This window comes from Lemur catta, chromosome 3, assembly GCF_020740605.2.
Source record: "Lemur catta isolate mLemCat1 chromosome 3, mLemCat1.pri, whole genome shotgun sequence".
Lineage (NCBI taxonomy): Eukaryota > Metazoa > Chordata > Mammalia > Primates > Lemuridae > Lemur > Lemur catta.
Window position 1 is genome coordinate 115934078 of NC_059130.1, and position 18564 is coordinate 115952641.

Sequence of the window (18564 nt, forward strand, 5' to 3'; positions counted from 1 at the left end):
AAAAGAGAGAGAGAGATCCCTTCTACAGTGGCTCTTGATCTTTAAAATCCTGGTATGCAAGGAAGAGCTGCAGGATTTTAAATGAGGAGATTATCAACCCCTTTGAAGATGCATGCAATTAACCACCCACCCAAAACTCAATATATCACTTTCCAAAGATTATATATTTCATCAAACTACCAGTGGGTTTGTGTATTGTCCACTTTTCTACCCTTCCATTTCACCATCACCAAGTGGTTCCTTATTCAAAAGCAAATGATCAATAACTATAGACAGACAAGAAGCAAAGAGCAAATGAGCAGGCCACAGCGGATTTTAAAAAAAGGCCTAAGAGATGAATATTAAAGTTTGGTTGTTCTGCCTACAATAGAGACAATAAATATTTGTGGTTGTTTTTTACATTATAAAAAGATTCAGGCTGACCAAGGGTGGCTCACACTTGTAATCCTAACAGTTTGGGAGGCCAAGGCTACAAGACTGCTTGAGGCCAGGAGTTCAAGACCAGCCTGAGCAAGAGTGAGACCCCCCATCTCTACAAAAAATAGAAAAATTAACCGGGCATGGTGGCACAGGCCTGTGGTCCCAGCTACTCTAGAAGCTGAGGCAGGAGGATCACTTGAACCCAGAAGTTTGAGGTTGCAGTGAGCCATAATGATGCCAGTGCACTCTATCTAGTCCAGGCAACAGAGACGCAAAACAACAACAAAGCTGTTACTTGTTATCAACAGTAGATATTAAAGCTACTTAATTAGCAATTACTGATATCCCTATCCCCATGTATCAGTACAATAAATGTAGTGTAGAACTCAGAATTCAGACTATAAGATTCCTACAATCTGGACATAAAATAAGATGGCAAGATTTGTAACACTTCATATGTATCATATCAGTTAAAATAAGTTAAAACCAAAAGGAAAACTCAGGTTTTAACAATTATCTAGCAAGTCAAATAAATTTAAATAGCTAAAATGACAAGACAAAACAGTTAATAGTTTTATTCTATCCAAAGACATATCAAAAACAGACACAAACCCATGCAGCGGGAGAAAATACTTGCAAATTATACACCTGATAAGGAACTCTTACAACTCAATGAAAAGCAAACAATACAATTTTTTAAATGGGCAAAGAGTATAAACAGACATTTCTCCAAAGAAGATATACAAATGGCAAGAGACACATGAAAAGCTGTTCAACTTAGTTATCACTAAGTTGACTAAGTCACCTTAACCAACTTTTCTAATGACTATTTAGGAAAATAATAATCCCCCCATAATATGCTGAAATAAAAAAAATAATAATCAAAACCACAAGATACCACTTCACACCGACTAGGGTAGCTAAAATAAAAAAGACAATAACTAGTGATGATGAATATGAGGAGAATTCTGAGCCCTCATACATTGCTGGTGATACTGTAAAACTGTGCAGCAACTTTAGAAAACCGTTTGGCAGTTCCTCAAAACATTAAGCAAAGAATTACCACATAGCCCAGCAATTCTACCCCTAGGTATATTCCCCCAAAAACTAAAAACATGTGGCCACATAAAAAGATGTACAGAAATGTTCATAGCAGCATTTTTCATAATAGCCAAAAAATAGAAACAACCCAAATGTCCATCAACTGATGAATGGATAAAAAAAATGAAGCAAGTCCATTCCATGAAATATCACTCAGCAATAAAAAGGTATGAAGTTCTGATACATGGTACAAGATGGATGAACCTTCAAAACATGCAAAGTTAAAGAAGCTAGTTATACATTGTATGATTCCATATACATAAAGGGTCCAAAATAGACAAATCCATAAAAACAGAAAGTAAGATTAGTGGTTGCCAGGGGCTAGGGAGAGGGGAGAATGGAGAGTGACTGCTAACGGGTATGGGATTTCATCCTGGGTGATGAAATTGTTCAGAAGTTAGATAGTGATGATGGTTGCACAACTCTGTGAATACACCAAAAGCAAATGAATTGTATACATCTTAAAAGGGTGAATTTTATGGTATGAGTTATACCTCAATAAAACCGGTATTTATAAAAAGATATAAAATAATGCCTGTCCATGTCCTTCAATGGAAAATATTTTATATATCCTTTAGTCACAAGCGGCTACCTTATCTCAATATAAATCAACTGTATGCCATGTTTCCTATACCTAGGCACACATGGAAGGCATTTTTCTATTTCAAGTATGCCTGATTAGGAAGGTAAGTGACTCGTGACTGTCGATAGCCAAAACCTGCTATCTTAACTTCACGGTGACACAGAACTTACAGGAAATCTACTGTGAAATGAATTTATGTATAAAACAGACTTATAAACTGTTCTTAAATAATATATTTCTCTTTTAATCACTCTATTTTTTTTGCACGAGTACAAATAAGTACTAAAGATGGCAAAAGACAGACTCAGAATCCCTAAAGCCAGCAACAGTCAACCAGAGCCCTAGTCTCATTTTTTTTTATTTTTAATATTTATAAATTTCTTTTCTTTAGATAGGGTCTCACTCTGTCGCCCTGGGTAGAGTGCAGTGATGTCACTGTAACTCACTGCAGCCTCAAACTCCTGGGCTCAAGAGATCTTCCTGCCTCAGCCTCCCCCGTAGCTGGGACTATAGGCACACAACACCACATCCAGCTAATTCTTCTACTTTTAGTAGAGATGGGAGTTTCACTCTTTCTCAGGCTGGTCTCAAAGTCCTATACTCAAACGATCCTCTCATCTCAGTCTCCCGGAGTGCTAGGATTAGAGGCGTGAGCCACCTCACCAGGCCCCTAGTCTCATTTTAGAGAAAGCTAACACCCTGAGATAGTTCTCAACTTGGAGGGGCACAGGAGGATTTAATTAGTTTGCTGATTTGTATTATTTTTCTGCCAAAAAAAGAAAAAACTATTGGGGGGTTGTATCATCTTGGGGCTAGGAAAGACTTAGCATGACATATAATCCCTAAGTCATAAAGGAAAAGACCACATAACTCAAAACCACACAAAAATTAAAACTTTGGTATGTAAAAACATAAAGTCAAAAGATAAGTGAAGAAAAAAATACTTCCAACACTTGAGAAATGGTTTCCTAAAAATACGAAGTGTTCTTACAAACCAAGAGAGACATATGCCCTACTGAAAAACAAGCAAAATACCTGAATAGGAAGTTCTCTATAAAATACACACCCACACACAAATAGTAGACAAAGCAAACACAGTCAAAAAACTTGCTCGATTTCACTCAAAATTTTGAAAATCCAAGTTTAAAAAGATGGTACCATGACCAGGTGTCCAGTGACTCACACCAGTAATCCCAGCACCTTGGGAGGCCAAGAGGAAGGATCACTTGAGGCCAAGAGTTTAGGACCAGCCAGAGTAACAGAGGGAGAGACCCATTCTCTACAAAAAAAACTTAAGGCCCAGAGTTCACGATTACAGTGAACTATAATCGCACCACTGCACTCCAGCCTGGGCAACAAAGAAAGACTCTGCCTTTTTTTTTTTTTTTTGAGACAGAGTCTCACTCTGTTGCCCGGGCTAGAGTACCGTGGCGTCAGTTTAGCTCACAGTAACCTCAACTTCTGAGCTTAAGCAATCCTGCTTCAGCCTCCCAAGTAGCTGGGACTACAGCCATGCGCCACCATGCCTGGTTAATTTTTTTCTATATGTATTTTTAGTTGTCCAGATAATTTCTTTCTATTTTTAGTAGAGAAGGGGTCTCGCTCTTGCTCAGGCTGGTCTCGAACTCCTGACCTAGAGCGATCCTCCTGCCTTGGCCTCCCAAAGTGCTAGGATTACAGGCGTGAGCCACCTCGCCCAGCCTCTGTCTCTTTTTTAAAAAAAGGTGCCATGTAACACAAAGACCTAAAATCTTAATAATACCTAGGTTTTACCCAGAATATAAGACAACAGGCACTTTCATAACACTGTTTGCAGGGATACAAATTAGAGAAACCTCTTAGGAAGAAATACACATACCTAGAAATTCCATTCATAGGAATTTATCATACATGTATAATTGCACGTGTCAGCAAACTGTATAAAATTGCTTACTGCAGCACTGCTTACACTAAAAAAAGCAAAGCAACTACTATTGTACTTGCTGCCCTATGAAGTTGACTACTCTAGGTACCTCATGAAAGTATATCACACAATATTTGTACTTCTGTGACTGGCTTGTTTTACTTAGCACAATGTCTTCAAAGTTTATCCATGTTGTAGCATGTGTAAGAATTTCCTTCCTTTTTAAGGCTGAATAATACTCCATTGTATATATTCTGTTAATTACACATCTGATAAACATATTCTGTTCATCCATTCATTGGTCATGGACACCGGGCTGCTTTCACCTTTTGGCTATTGTGAATAATGCTGCTATAAACACAATGGATTACTTTTTTATATGAAATACCATTTATTGGTTCTAACTACAAAGGGTTTAAGAAAACTTGAAGACTGAAACTAAGTTTAATTTGACCAGTAAGACTACACCTTTGGCCAGGCGAGGTGGCTCACACCTGTAATCCTAGCACTCTGGGAGGCTGAGGCGGGAGGATCGTTTGAGCTCAGGAGTTTGAGACCAGCCTGAGCAAGGGCAAGACCCCGTCTCTATTGAAAAAATAGAAAGAAATTATCTGGACAACTAAAAATAAATGATGGCGCATGCCTGTAGTCCCAGCTACTCGAGAGGCTGAGGCAGAAGGATCGCTTGAGCCCAGGAATTTGAGGTTGCTGTGAGCTAGGCTGACGCCACAGCACTCACTCTAGCTAGCCGGGCAACAGAGCAAGACTGTCTCAAAAAAAAAAACAAAAAAGACTATACCTTTTATCTGTTTATTGAATCCACGGTGAGTGCCCAGATTCCTGAACATGAAAACTTGATAACTCTAACTCTTGGGAAAAGACATCTCTTTTCTTTTCTTTTCTTTTCTTTTCTTTTTTGAGACAGAGTCTCACTCTGTTGCCCGGGCTACAGTGCCATGGCATCAGCCTAGCTCACAGCAACCTCCAACTCCTGGGCTCAAGTGATCCTCCTGCCTCAGCCTCCTGAGTAGCTGGGACTACAGGCATGCGCCACCATGCCCAGCTAATTTTTCTACATATATATGTTTTAGCTGTCCATGTAATTTCTTTCTATTTTTAGTAGAGACGGGGTCTCGCTCTTGCTCAGGCTGGTCTCGAACTCCTGAGCTCAAACAATCCACCCGCCTCGGCCTCCCAGAGTGCTAGGATTACAGGCGTGAGCCCCCGCGCAGCCATCTGTTTTCAATAAAGCCCTGAATGTGAATATTCTTCGCAACTGTTAAAGGAAACATTACCTCAGTGGGGAAAAAATTATTTATACACACTTGCACACATTATTTTATGTCAATCTAGTAAGAAACTATTTACTAAGTAAAATTAATTCTTAAAAAAAGGATAGTGCTCAACTGACAAGCTCTGAAAAGACTGTCCAATTATGAGGAGAGAAAATTTCAAAGATTCTGTGATCTTTATATCTTATTGGTTAGATCGATGGAAAGCCTAAATCTTTTAGACAATCTTAGAAAGAATTCATAAGGCGCTTCTTCCCCTGAGAACAAGACAGGAGTTTATACTGCAAGAATAAAAAAATATAGTGCAGGAACATAGATAATCATGATGACTATTAAGTTAACATTTGGACATTTGTTCTCACAATTCATGAATAAGTTCATAAATGTGTCTGATTTACACAGTACTTTTCTGAGAAGAGCTCAAGTATAACTGTAAATAGAATGCTAATGATCAACATTAACCATTTCTTAAAGTAATGGCAATACACAAAGCAGTTCCATGAAGAAAAAAGGTGTAAGGTAAGCTGACACAAAGGGAAGCCTGCAGAGAACAAAGTTGAAGTAGCAGAAGCCAAGAAACTAAATAATAAATTAGCAAAATTCTACATCAAGAGTCCCTGCTGGGAATGCAAAGGACTCTACTTGGCTTACTCAGACTGTTACTTACAGTACAATTGCTGAGAAGGAAATTAACTTCTATCCTCCTGACTTACTTTTTAATAAAATAATTTCTTGAAAACTTGGGTAACTTATGAATATTTCCAATATATCACATAACTAGTGACTTTTATCTTTATTTCATAATATGATTGCTTCGACAGAACAGAACCAAGACAAATGTGATCCTACCTACATAAATTCTGTATTTTTTCACATATCACTCTAAGTATTTTTGTAAAATCTTTGGTACCTCTACCTCCAGATTAAGGAGGATCATGACACTGCACTCCAGCCTGGGCAACAGAGTAAGACCCTGTCTCCAAAAAAAATAATTTTTTTAAGCTAAAAAAAAAACATCCATTGGGGGGGGGGGAGCAGTGGCTCATACCTGTAATCTCAGCACTTTGGAAGCCCGAGGCAGAGAACTGCTTGAGAACAGGAGTTCAAAACCACCCAGGGCAATGTAGCAAGACCCCCATCTCTTTAAACAAACAAACAAAAAAAAAAACCTGTGCAGCATGTTGCTGTACTGAATACTGTAGGCAACTGTAATACAATGATTTTTGTACAAAAATATGGTATAAAGGATTAAAAAAAATGATACACCTGTATAGGAAACTTACTGTGAATGGAGCTTACAAAACTGAAGTTGCTCTGGGCGAGTCAAGGAGTGAGTGAATGAATGTGAAGGCCCAGGACATTACTGTACACTACTGTGGACTTTACAAAAACACTGTACACTTAGGCTACACTAAATTTATTTTAAAAAATTATTTCTTCAATAACAAATTAACTTAGCTTACTGTAACTTTTTTACTTTATAAACTTTAATTTTTCAAAACTTTTTGATTCTTTTTTAGTAACACTTAGCTTAAAACATACACACATTGTAAAACCATAAAAAAATAATTTGTTGGCCAGTGCAGTGGCTCACACCTGTAATCCTAGCACTCTGGGAGGCCAAGGCGGGAGGAATGCTTGAGGCCAGGAGTTATAGACCAGCCTGAGCCAAGAGCAAGACCCTGTCTCTACTAAAAATAGAAAAATTAGCTAGGCATTGTGGCACGTGCCTATAGTCGCAGCTACTCAGGAAGCTGAGGCAGAACTGCTTGAGCCTAGGAGTTTGAGGTTGCAGTGAGCAGTGATGACACCCCTGCATCTAGCAGGGACAGAAGATAGATAGATAGATAGATAGATAGATAGTCTTTATGTCCTTATTCTATGAGCTTTCTTCTATACTTTTTTTTAACTTTTTATTGTTAAAAACTGTGACACAAACACATACATTAGCGTAGGCCTACACAAGGTCAGGACCACCAATATCACTGTCTTCCACCTCCACATCCTGTCCCACTTTGAAAGACCTACACCACCACTAGTCAACAGGAATTTTTCAGCTCCATTATAATCTTACAGGACCACTGCCATATATGTGGCCCATAATTGATGGAAACATGGCACATAACTACACATTTTTCAAATCTTTATAGCATGTGCTGTAAGAATGATACCTGTAATAAGATCTCTCAAACTGAAAGACCTTAAAAATCTTATACTCCAATCACCCTCAATTTATGAGAGAAATTAAATGCACACACTTTAGATAAATATATTAATACACAGTTAAAGTTTTTTATTTTATATACTGCATCACATACTAATTGAATTTTAGGAGCTCTCTGTAAACTTAAGATTTTCACAAATCTTGGTTTCTTTAATTAAAGCTGCGCTCACCCATAATAGAAGTCAGTATCTGTTATGGCATTTAATTCTAACTATGGATGTGCTTGAAACTCATTTCACTAAAAGAATTCGAGCTGACTAAAAGGAACAACCTTAAAAACTAAAGACTCCATGATTTCTAGGATAATACTGGGGGTGGTTAATAACAGAAATAGAATCCCTATGATAAAAATAGTGCTAATCATATCATTTACAATGAGGGAAAAGGGTAGGGGGCAGGGAATGAAACTGTTCACAAGACACTTCAGTGTTTAGTTTTCTTTCTAGTCTTACATTTCTTCTGGTGATTTTTATTTTTTCAGTTCAATCTTTATATGTCAAAGCTAAAATCTGAAATATGCATCTGACATTTTATTCTTAATCTAATGGTTTATCTAAGGCAGCAATTCTTAACCTTTTTATGCCATGGACCTTTTTGACAGTCTGGTGAAACTTAAAAACCTTTCTTAGAATAACTGTTAAATGAACTTTGGTAGGTTGATGTGGCAGGATTACTTGAGGCCAGGAGTTCAAGATCAGCCTGAGCAACATAGTGAGACCCTATCTCTACAAAAAAATTAAAAAATTAGCTGGTTGTTGCGGTGCACACCTGTAGTTCCAGCTACTTGGGAAGCTGAGGTGGGAGGATCACTTGAGCCCAGGAGTTTGAGACTGCAGTATCATTGTACGAACTCTAGCCCAGGTGACAGAGCAAGACCTTACCTCTAACTAAATAAATAAAACAAAAATTTTAAAAAGAATAATTGTTAAATGAATAAGATAAAATGTACGGGGTTACAGAGAAAACCAATAACACTGAAATATAATTATCAAAATATTTTAAGTCCACTTAAGAATATACAGAAAATACAGAGGACAAAGGGTGATGCTAACATATACCACAGGGCAGGAATGCAATCAGCAAAACCCATACTGTGAGAAAGAAACTACAAAACAGTCAACCTGGTCGCCAACAAACTGTAGGAGAGAAAGATTAAACCTACAGATTAAAAAAGACTTAAGACAAATTGTGGTGCCTTGACTGTGGTGGTAGTTACAAGGATAACCACATTTCTCAAAATTCCACAAACCCAACATTTAAAATAGGTGTGTTTCATTGTATGTAAATTATATTTAAAGTTTTTTATTTAAGACACACCACCAGGCCGGGTGTGGTGGCTCACGCCTGTAATCCTAGCACTCTGGGAGGCCAAGGCAGGTGGATCATTTGAGCTCAGGAGTTCGAGCCCAACCTGAGCAAGAGCGAGACCCCATCTCTACTAAAAATAGAAAGAAAATTAGCTGAACAACTAAAAATATATAGAAAAAATTAGCCGGGCATGGTGATGCATGCCTGTAATCCCAGGTACTTGGGAGGCTGAGGCAGAAGGATTGCTTGAGCCCAGGAGTTTGAGGTTGCTGTGAGCTAGGCTGATGCCATGGCACTCTAGCCCAGGCAACAGAGTGAGACTCTGTCTATTTGAAAACAGGAAGAATTATTTTGGTATGATAACAGTTCTGTGATATATCTTTAAACAGTACCTACCTGCCTTTTAGAAATAAATATTGAAATATTTATGGATAAAATAAGATGTCTGAAATGTACTTCAAAATAATAGTTACACAAACTCCAGCATATTGGGGCTTATGCCAAGGAACACGGTGTTTTTGTGTTTTAAAGAGACATGGTCTCATTATGTTGCTCAGGCTGGACTTGAACTGCTAAGCTGAAGTATCCTCCCACCTTGGCCTCCTGAGTACCTGGGACCACAGCAGCCAGTGCACCACTGTGCTGGCTGGAATAAGGGTCTTAATTCATTAAGGATTCCTTGGATGGAGGCCAAGAGTTGTACAGTGGTAGGAGAAATAGCAACAGATTCAGGTCAATAGGATTTGGGGGAGGTGGGGCCAGGGCAAAATTTTATTTAGCTGCCACACAAAGTGAATGGCTGACACTCAAATAAATGAAGCAATGATTCCTTATACTATTCCTGAGAAGCAAACTCCCTTCTCACTACCACTTCTGCCAACTCAGAGTATGATAAACCTCAGACTGATCCGTTGATTAAGCTCATGCCACGCACAAAGTCAGTGGTGCAAGCAGAACCAAAACTAAAATTTTAAGAGTGCAACTGCTCTAAATCTGCTTTAAAATGACACCAGAGGCAGGTGATCGCTTCATCCACAAGATCCATTTCTCCTACAAGAGAAAAAGATGAGGGGCAAGAACATGCAAGTCACCTCCAGTCCCACCTTCCTTTCCTTTCCTTATCCCTCCCCATGTTAGTGTCCAAGGAAGAGAGTAGTTGAGAGGGAGAGGATGCTGTGCAGAGACAACAGGGGCAATATGCCCAGAGGTGGCAGAAGCATAGTTGGGATATTACTTACACTGAGCACACATGTGATTGAGCAAATAAGTAAATGTACCCAGAATAATGGGAGTCAGGTTTCTCACTGTCTGAGAAGGGATTTACAAACATGGAAATGGGGAGGTAAGAAGGAATTCTTACGTGTTCCAATATATGTAAGCCCATTGTTTTTAAATATATGATATATAGGTATGTTCGTGTGTATATACAAACACATGTACACACGTAACACACATCTCAGCTCTGTAGCAATGGGCAAATCAAGCACTGAGATCTTGGTTTATGAATACCTATACTAAAAGGAACCAGGGCTTCTTGGAAAAATGGTTGATTAAAAGCCTGGGACGTGGAAAGTACAAAATGAGCTTTCGCTGTGCCAGAAACAAATATGCAAAGAATGATGGGGAGATACCAAAAGGACACAGCAGCTAGTCTGAAGGAGCTCCCACTGGTCAAATGTAGGATGATTTGGGTATCAAAGTAAATAAGCAATGGGTTAAAACCCATTAAAAGAATAGGAAAAAAATGAGTCTTCAAACAAATAAGGAGTACTTGCCTGCAGTAGAATGTAGAAGGAACCACACAGTAATAAATAATTACCATTTGGCAACAATCCCAGTGGCATATAATACAAGCAAGAGTTAACAATGGATGCTAAAGCTGGTGGGTGGAGGCTTGGTGTGCTACCAGAGTAGCTCCCCACAAAACGCTAATCAAATATAAAGGGGGAACAGCCAGGTTTGGTGGCACATTCATGTAGTTCCAGCTACCTGGGAGATTGAAGTAGGAGAATCTCTTGAGCCCAGAGTTCAGGCCAGCCTTGGTAAAACATCACCAGCAGTAGCATAGAGGTCGTTACTGTTTGCCTCCTGACACAATACTCCAAGAAGAGCATGGCATCACTTCTGTGATATTCCTGCCAAGAATGCATGACTTAATCTGGTCATGAGGCAATACCCGACAGAGCCAGGTGAAGGGTCATCCTGCAGAACAAAGACCTATGTGCTTTAAAAATGTCAAACATAAGAATCAGGGAAAAACTGAGGAACTATTCCAGACTGAAGGAGACTGATGAGACATGACAACCAAAAGCAACATGTGGTACTAGCTAGGATCCTGGATCAGAAAAGGAAAAGAGACATTGTTGGGATGGTCAGCATCACTTGAATGGGGTCTATGGATTGGGTGGCAGTGTTGTATCAATGCTGGATTTCCTACCTGGGAGGACTATAGGGTAGCTATACAGAAAAGAGTCCTTGTTTTGGAGAGGTACACACTAGAGAATTTAGGGTGGCAGGACATTACACCCAAAAAAGAGAACAGAGGGTAATGGAGCAAATGTGACAAAATGTTAACAACTGGAGAATTTAGGAGAAGGGAATGTGGAAATTCTCCTCCCAAACTTTTTTTTTTTTTCCATTTTTTTAAATGAAAAAAATAACAATACAGGAAGGAGGGGTAGATCTGTCCTTCATTCTGGTGTAGCAAATGCCATCTTTTCAAAGAGAAGATCACCTTTTCACTACCACCTCCATTATTCTCTGTCCCTTTCCTTTGTTTTATTTTTCCTCATAGGACAGGCCATAGTTGATGGTTGTTGGGACTAAATGATAGGTACTGGGATTTATTCACATATTTTGTCTATGTTTGCATGACATTTATATCTTCAAAATTCTCCCAAATAGAACTTTTAAAATATATCTAAAACACAAATTGGTCATATAGTAATATATATGCTTCATTAGTGCATTAAATAGCAGATCTAATAGCTATTGTAATTTCCAAGTTGTGATGAGCATAAATAATGAGGTATTTGCAACATGTGTAATGTGAAATATGAAAATGCATACGATTTATATTGGTGACAAAAATCACAGTACTACTTACACTACGATGTTGGTTTTTTTCCCTGTATTGCAATTGAAGGAAATATTAGATCCCACTAAGAAGTTAGTGAAAACAAAGATATTATCTTCCCATCCAAGTTTAGCACTTTCTCCTGAATTCTGATCTAAATGGTCATTAAAAATTCTAATACCCTTTGACATAATAAAATAATAAACTGTTCTTTCACCTCCTTTCCTTTAATCCAAGGTGGCTTTTAAATAATCCTGAATGCAAAGGAGCCTTCACTGCAGATAGTATAATTTTTAAAAATTAATGGTTTAGACAAAATTGTCTACTACCTATCAATTTACTGATTTATAAAAGACACAAATCACTACATATCAAATATAGTTTTGTAAAATACAAAATGTTTTTGAGTACATATCTCCCATTTTTTAAATCAAAGGAATAAAATGATGGGATAAATAGTAAAAAAAAAAAAATCACTGAGTTAAACAATTTTGGGAATCAAAGAAACTATAAACGCACTGTATCTGTAAAAGCACATATGGTATGTGTAAACATGATAAGAATGTAATAATTAAACTCAATACAGGGTATAACTAGAAAGTCTTCCTTCCTTTGGTTTGTCAATGTTCTCGAATGACCCAAACAGCATCTAACACAAAGACAAGTACTCACAACGATAGAGTTTAACACTGGACTAAAAATCCAGCACCAGATATATATGATAAGAAAGTGTTTCCCGCCGGGCGCGGTGGCTCACGCCTGTAATCGTAGCACTCTGGGAGGCCGAGGCGGGTGGATTGCTCGAGGTCAGGAGTTCGAGACCAGCCTCCGCAAGAGCGAGACCCCGTCTCTACTAAAAATAGAAAGAAATTATATAGACAACTAAAAATATATATATATGGAAAAAATTAGCCGGGCATGGTGGCGCATGCCTGTAGTCCCAGCTACTGGGGAGGCTGAGGCAGGAGGATCGCTTAAGCCCAGGAGTTTGAGGTTGCTGTGAGCTAGGCTGCCGCCACGGCACTCACTCTAGCCCAGGCAACACAGCGAGACTCTGTCTCAAAAAAAAAAAAAAAAAGAAAGTGTTTCCCATTTAAATTTTCCCATAAATATTCCTTAAACGTAAAGACTGGTGTAGTTCCTTATATTATATAATAAAAATATTTAAAATGCTAGAGTTCAATTCATTTCTATACTCAAAATGAAATCATAAGTAATTAAGTCCAAGAATTCACTAAATTTAAGTTAGGATTTTATGAAGCCATTCCACCGTGGTTTTTTTAGATGCTTGTAATCTTCAACTTGGCAGTTGAAGGGGGAACAAATAGGGGGAACAATCTGAATATTACAGATACTATAAAATTATACCAAGAAATTTTTTCACTGCAAATCATATTCCCATACACTAAAAACCAGCTAGATATCACACAAAAATTACATGGTTTCTAATAAAATTATTAACATTCTAATTGGTTTCTACAGAACAGCACGCTATTTTCATTCAAAATGTGAGTAGCTGTAAGACAAGTAAAATGCATTTAAAAAATGTTTATAACCAAATAGTAAAGAGGATTGTTAATTTAACTACAGATAAACGTCACCTTATTTAGTTTCCTTGTCCAACAAACTAACATATGTCTATTTCAAGAGGGTGAATAAACCCTTATTTCAAATCATCCAATAAGAAAAATCAGGAGCCCAATTTTAATTAATATATACACCCAAAGTATTTTCAGACTACATTGTTTACTCTAAATACTGTGGACTGCTTAACTACAGCTCAAACCAACACTAGAGACTTTTTAAAATAAAAGCAAGGAAATATACAATCTTCAATTGAATATGCTAGTTTTCATGAAATATTTAAAATATTTTTTAAAATTTAAGCAAAATTTCAAACTAAGGGGAAAGTGAGACTTGAAAGACTATTTGGAAAAGGCTTCACTCACATTACCACTTTCTTTATAACTTCTACACAAATTTTCCCAAAAGCATTAGTGTTCACAGGATTAAAAATGTCTTGTAATAAATCAAGCCTGAAACCTCTTCCTAGGCACACCCAACAATACAATCTCAAGCAACCAAGGGTCTACAACAAAGTTAGCTGGAAAAAGGTGCCCTCTACACAAGTCAAACACCATCAATTCTTCCTGGCACTGAGCCCTATATTTTCCTCCTATCTGCCAGAGGCATTCTTCTCAGGAAATAAAATATATTTTAAGCATGCTATATTAATTTTTAATGCTATTTCAAGAAAACCCTCAATTTTATTTTTAATATGCAAAAGCCTAACATGAAAACAGATATTCAGAATCATAATTTCAAAACCAGAAGTCATTTCATAGATGAGATCAGGAGCATTCAAGGTGGTATGGCCAGACAAGAAACCGTCTGCTCTCAAATGAACAATGTAGCGATGACGTAGGCTATGGAGACTCAAATTTATTTAAGTCTAAAAATATCTCTAAAAATAAATAAATAATAAATAAATAAAAATAAAAACATCTCTAGTAACAGAGTAAGTAAGGACAAGGAAACTCTTCCATATTATTTTATATTGTGTCCCAGAGGTAAAGATATTCAAATATATGTAACATGTAACATTTAGTCAGCTAGTTAAAAACTCAGGAAAACCACTGTGATAAAACATTTAAAATTAGCAAAAATACATTTTTAAATGGCTCTCATTCTTTGACAAAATTTTTACATGAGGGGCTTCTTCGTTCAACCTCTGCATAATCTAGACTCTAAAACTGGGGGATGGATGGAAAAAACCTAAATATGTGACTTACTTAAAATCTAAAAAGGTATAAAAAAATGTTTAAATCTTTAAACGGTTCTATTCATTTGCTCATTCTAAATCAAGGAGTCGCCTTTGCACACACCTCTCTCCTCTTACAACTAAAAGACAGCAACCAATTGTTGTATAACTCCTCCCTTCCCCCCTTCAACCTAGCTAACATACAAAGGAAAGGACTTTTTCTATTGTGCCCCTGTCAGGAATCTTTGTTAACTAAAACCCCACTCAGAAATAGTCCTCATTTAATTGTTTTAAATCAGCATATTGAAAGCTATAAAGATAACGAACAATAGATTTATTATTATTGCAAGAAGGTAAAGCCAATCTTTGAAAACGCTCTGATTAACGTTTTAAGGATTTGGTCTTTCTTTGGCACTGAGAGGATCAGCACCCTTCCCTCAATCTATTGTCCACCATAAACACTGATCGAAATATAAATAATTTTTAAAAATTAACTCTGACCTTTTTTTCCCCTTAAAACATCACTAAGCTGCCCTGCCCCCAAAGCTGCTGTTTAAATTTTTTTTAAATCCAAACACTTACTACAAAAGCCTAATCACTGTTAAGAGAACATTCACCTTGAAAACGTTTCATATAATGTATTCCCAGCGTACACCTCTTAATCCCATAAAAAAACAATTAGTTAATGTAATCAGCCAGGGAAAAGGGTAAACGTTAGGCACTTAAAGCTCAGTTTTAATATTGCATGGTTTTTCTCATTCTGACTTCAAGGCACAAGAGGTGAATACCGTTTAGTTTTCTTGCAGAGCCACCATTCTGGTACAATTAGCTTTTTATTCCTTTCACTTAAATTATTCAGATTAAGTTTTCCCTCCCAGTAGCAATCACACATTTTACAAAACATATTCCACAATAGGGATAAAAGGCCTTGATTTCCTCCAAACAAAGTCCATTTAGCTCCACAGCTGGATCAGCAAGAACATTTCTTGTAAATGCAGAAAGATAAACAAGAAACCAGAAATAAGATTACCTGAATGGGGGTGGAAGGGGGCAGAGTGTGGGAACTGGGAATCCCAGGGTCGTATTGAAGGGGAGATCTTTCTCTAGTATACCTTTTAACGCTTTTTGAACCCATAAAAATGTGCTATACATTCAAAAACTAAATAAATTTGTTTAAAAATGGAAAAAAATCTCCTTTAAACAAAAGTTTCAGGGACACACGATCTGTCTAGATTTAAAATAACCTGCTTTTATCAGTAGCATCTACTTTTACTCTGCAATAAGTAAGATACTCCTTTAAACGCAGTCGTCAGCAATGTGCCAGCTAAGCCATCTTTAATACAGTAATGTTCCTCCAGACTGTCGCTTTCCAAGGCAGCTTGCATCCTCCGCCCGCTCCTCCCTCTGTGCATTCTGAGATGTGCTCTGCCGATTCCCACATAAAGTGGGTCCTGGCCGCCATTTTAGAAAGTCACTCACACAAGCCGGACCGCAGCACCATCCACTAAAAAGCCTTCCGAAACTGTCTTGGACGGTTTCCTCTTTCCTCTCCCTACACTCTTATCTTGCAGAGGGCTCAAGCTCTCCGCCACAGCCATGCAATGTCCCTGGAATCTGCATAATGCGAAATGACAACGTCTGGTCACAGAACAGAGAGGAGCGAGCGAATGCTGCAGTGCACGTGTTTGCACGTCGGTGCATACCAATTTCCCAGGCAGAGACCCACAGAGAAAGTCCACAAGGGGATTAAAGTGAGCACATCTAAGTGGTTTTCCACTCCAATAATCTGTACCTAAACGATTTTTCCACCAAAACACTGAAGATACTGAGGGCGGGGGTGGGGTGGGTAAGGGGTGGAGCACCGCCGGGAAGAGAAAGTTCCCAGCTGCTTCCCACTTCAGCCCGGGTCTCCCCTTTCTCCAGGCGCACAGAGGCGGATCTCTGCTCCCTGCGTCCCCTCGCCGGTTTCTCAGGCGCAACGTAGTAAACACCGGAGCGTCCCTGGGAGCGCGCACCTCCCCCCCGGCCCGCGCAGGACAGCTCTCCAGGTTATGAATGGCCGCACTCTTCCCGGCTCCTTTTCACACGCGGGCACGCGCGGACGCGCGCCCCGGCGGCGAGGGTTTGGTGCCCCAGTAACAGCAACCACCAACAGAATCAATGCTCCTCCATTTGAAAGACGGGAGCGCCGCCGCCGCTTCCATTTCCTCATCCCGGCGGCTCGAGCGAGCGACGCAATCTATTTTTCCCATGGTGACTCACTAATAAGGACGCTCCATAATTTCCTTCGCTCACTAGATAGTGGGAGGAATTAAGAGTCGGCCGAACTTACAACCTTGCGGGGTCTTAAACATCGACAGAAACAGTCATTTTCGAGGACAATCCGAGACGTGCTACAGTCCTGCTCAATCTGCACCCAGTCCATGTCATCGTCACGTTAAGGGTCTCAAACTGAGACCCGTCAGTTAACGTGCATTTCACAAAGAAACCACGCGCTGAACGCTACAGAGTGAGACGTATCGAAAACATTTACTCTTGTAATTCGCAAAAATATTCAGGAAAGTTTAAAAATAGCCACATCTTTTTAACCATTTGATCAATGAATTCGGGGGTGAGGGACACCAGTATTTGAAGGCGGCGACGCGACCCCCGGCCAGCGCGTCCGCCGCCTGTCGGAGCCCCCGGCCCCCGCGCCGGGACGCGGAGCAGAGAGGCCAGAGCGCCGAAGCGGGCGCGTCCGCGCCCTCCGACATCACGTTCTCCTCGGCCCCACGGAACCAAGAAACACTTGCCATTTCCACCCAGGTTCAAGTCCGTGAGCCCTCCGTGCGGGGTCCCTAGAACGAGCAGGGTCTCCCAGTTCGGCGAAGTGCCTACGTTACCCACCGAGACTTCTGTTTCTACACAACCTTTCCCCTCGCACTAAACCCTCCTGAGCGCCCCCGGAGCGGGGAAGCCATGGGACTCCGGGGCTGACCGGGCGGGCTCGAATCCCGCAGCCGGGGCAGCGGCGCGCAAAGACGCGACCCCGCCGGCAAGCGCGGCTGCCACCGGCTTCGGGCACCGGCCACGCCGAGGCCGAGCCACAGCCTTCTCCCGCGGCCGGGCGGCGGTGGCCGGACTCCGCGAGCTCGTCGAAGGCGGCGCGGCCGGCTCCGCCAAGACCGGAGGCCCAACGCGGCGACGCGGACCGAGCGGCCGGCAAGGGCAGCCCCGGCGGCCCTCACACTCGCCCGTGGGGCTGGGGCTGGGGTCTTCCTCGCCAGTTCCGCGGTCGGGGAGGGGCGGGCAACGGGCCGGAGCGGGAAGCCGCGCACCAAGAGCTAGCGCGGTCCCGGGCCTCGTGTCACTCACCGTTTGAAATGCTCGATGATCTTCTCTTCCCGCACAGTCTCCGGTAAGTTGCCCACCCAGAGGTGCCTGGTTTCCCGGACCATGCTGGGCGGCGTGCCGGCGACCGCTGTTGCTGGCTCCCCCTCGCCGGCTTCGTACGAGACCGTCAGCGCCGGGAGGCGGGCGCCGGGGCGGCGGCGGCGGCGGCTGCGGCGGTGGCGTCGGCAGCGGCGGCGGCTCCTCCGGCTCCCCCCCTTGCAGAGACCATCCCTCTCCCCCAGGTTCTGACTCTCGGGCCCCGCAGCTCCGCTCTGCCGCCACCACACACCCGAAGCCGACCCTCGCGCTCCGGCGGCGCATGCGCCCGGGCAGCGGCAGGCGGGCGGGCGGGGGGAGCGGGAGGAGGGGCGAGCGGGACCCGGGCGGCAGCGACTACGACGGAGCTGGCGCTGTGGCAGCCGGACGCTTCCCACCGGCGCGCGCGGCCCGCCTCCCGCCGCTTGGCCGCCTCCCCCTCGGCACAGGCGCGCGCGCGTCCTCCTGCCCGCCGAGGCCGAGACGCC

General features: G+C 41.1%; 1 protein-coding gene across 2 annotated transcripts in view; it reads right to left on the reverse strand.

Moving 5' to 3' along the window:
- Positions 1-18332, reverse strand: part of SPEN (spen family transcriptional repressor) — a 77867-nt gene extending 59535 nt beyond the window's left edge. For both annotated transcript variants that reach the window (XM_045548634.1, XM_045548633.1), the window contains exon 1: positions 18023-18332. In XM_045548634.1, coding sequence (XP_045404590.1) covers positions 18023-18105 — 83 coding nt within the window. In that variant the 5' untranslated portion in view covers positions 18106-18332. The remainder of the gene's footprint in view (positions 1-18022) is intronic.
- Between the last annotated feature and the right edge of the window lie 232 nt (positions 18333-18564).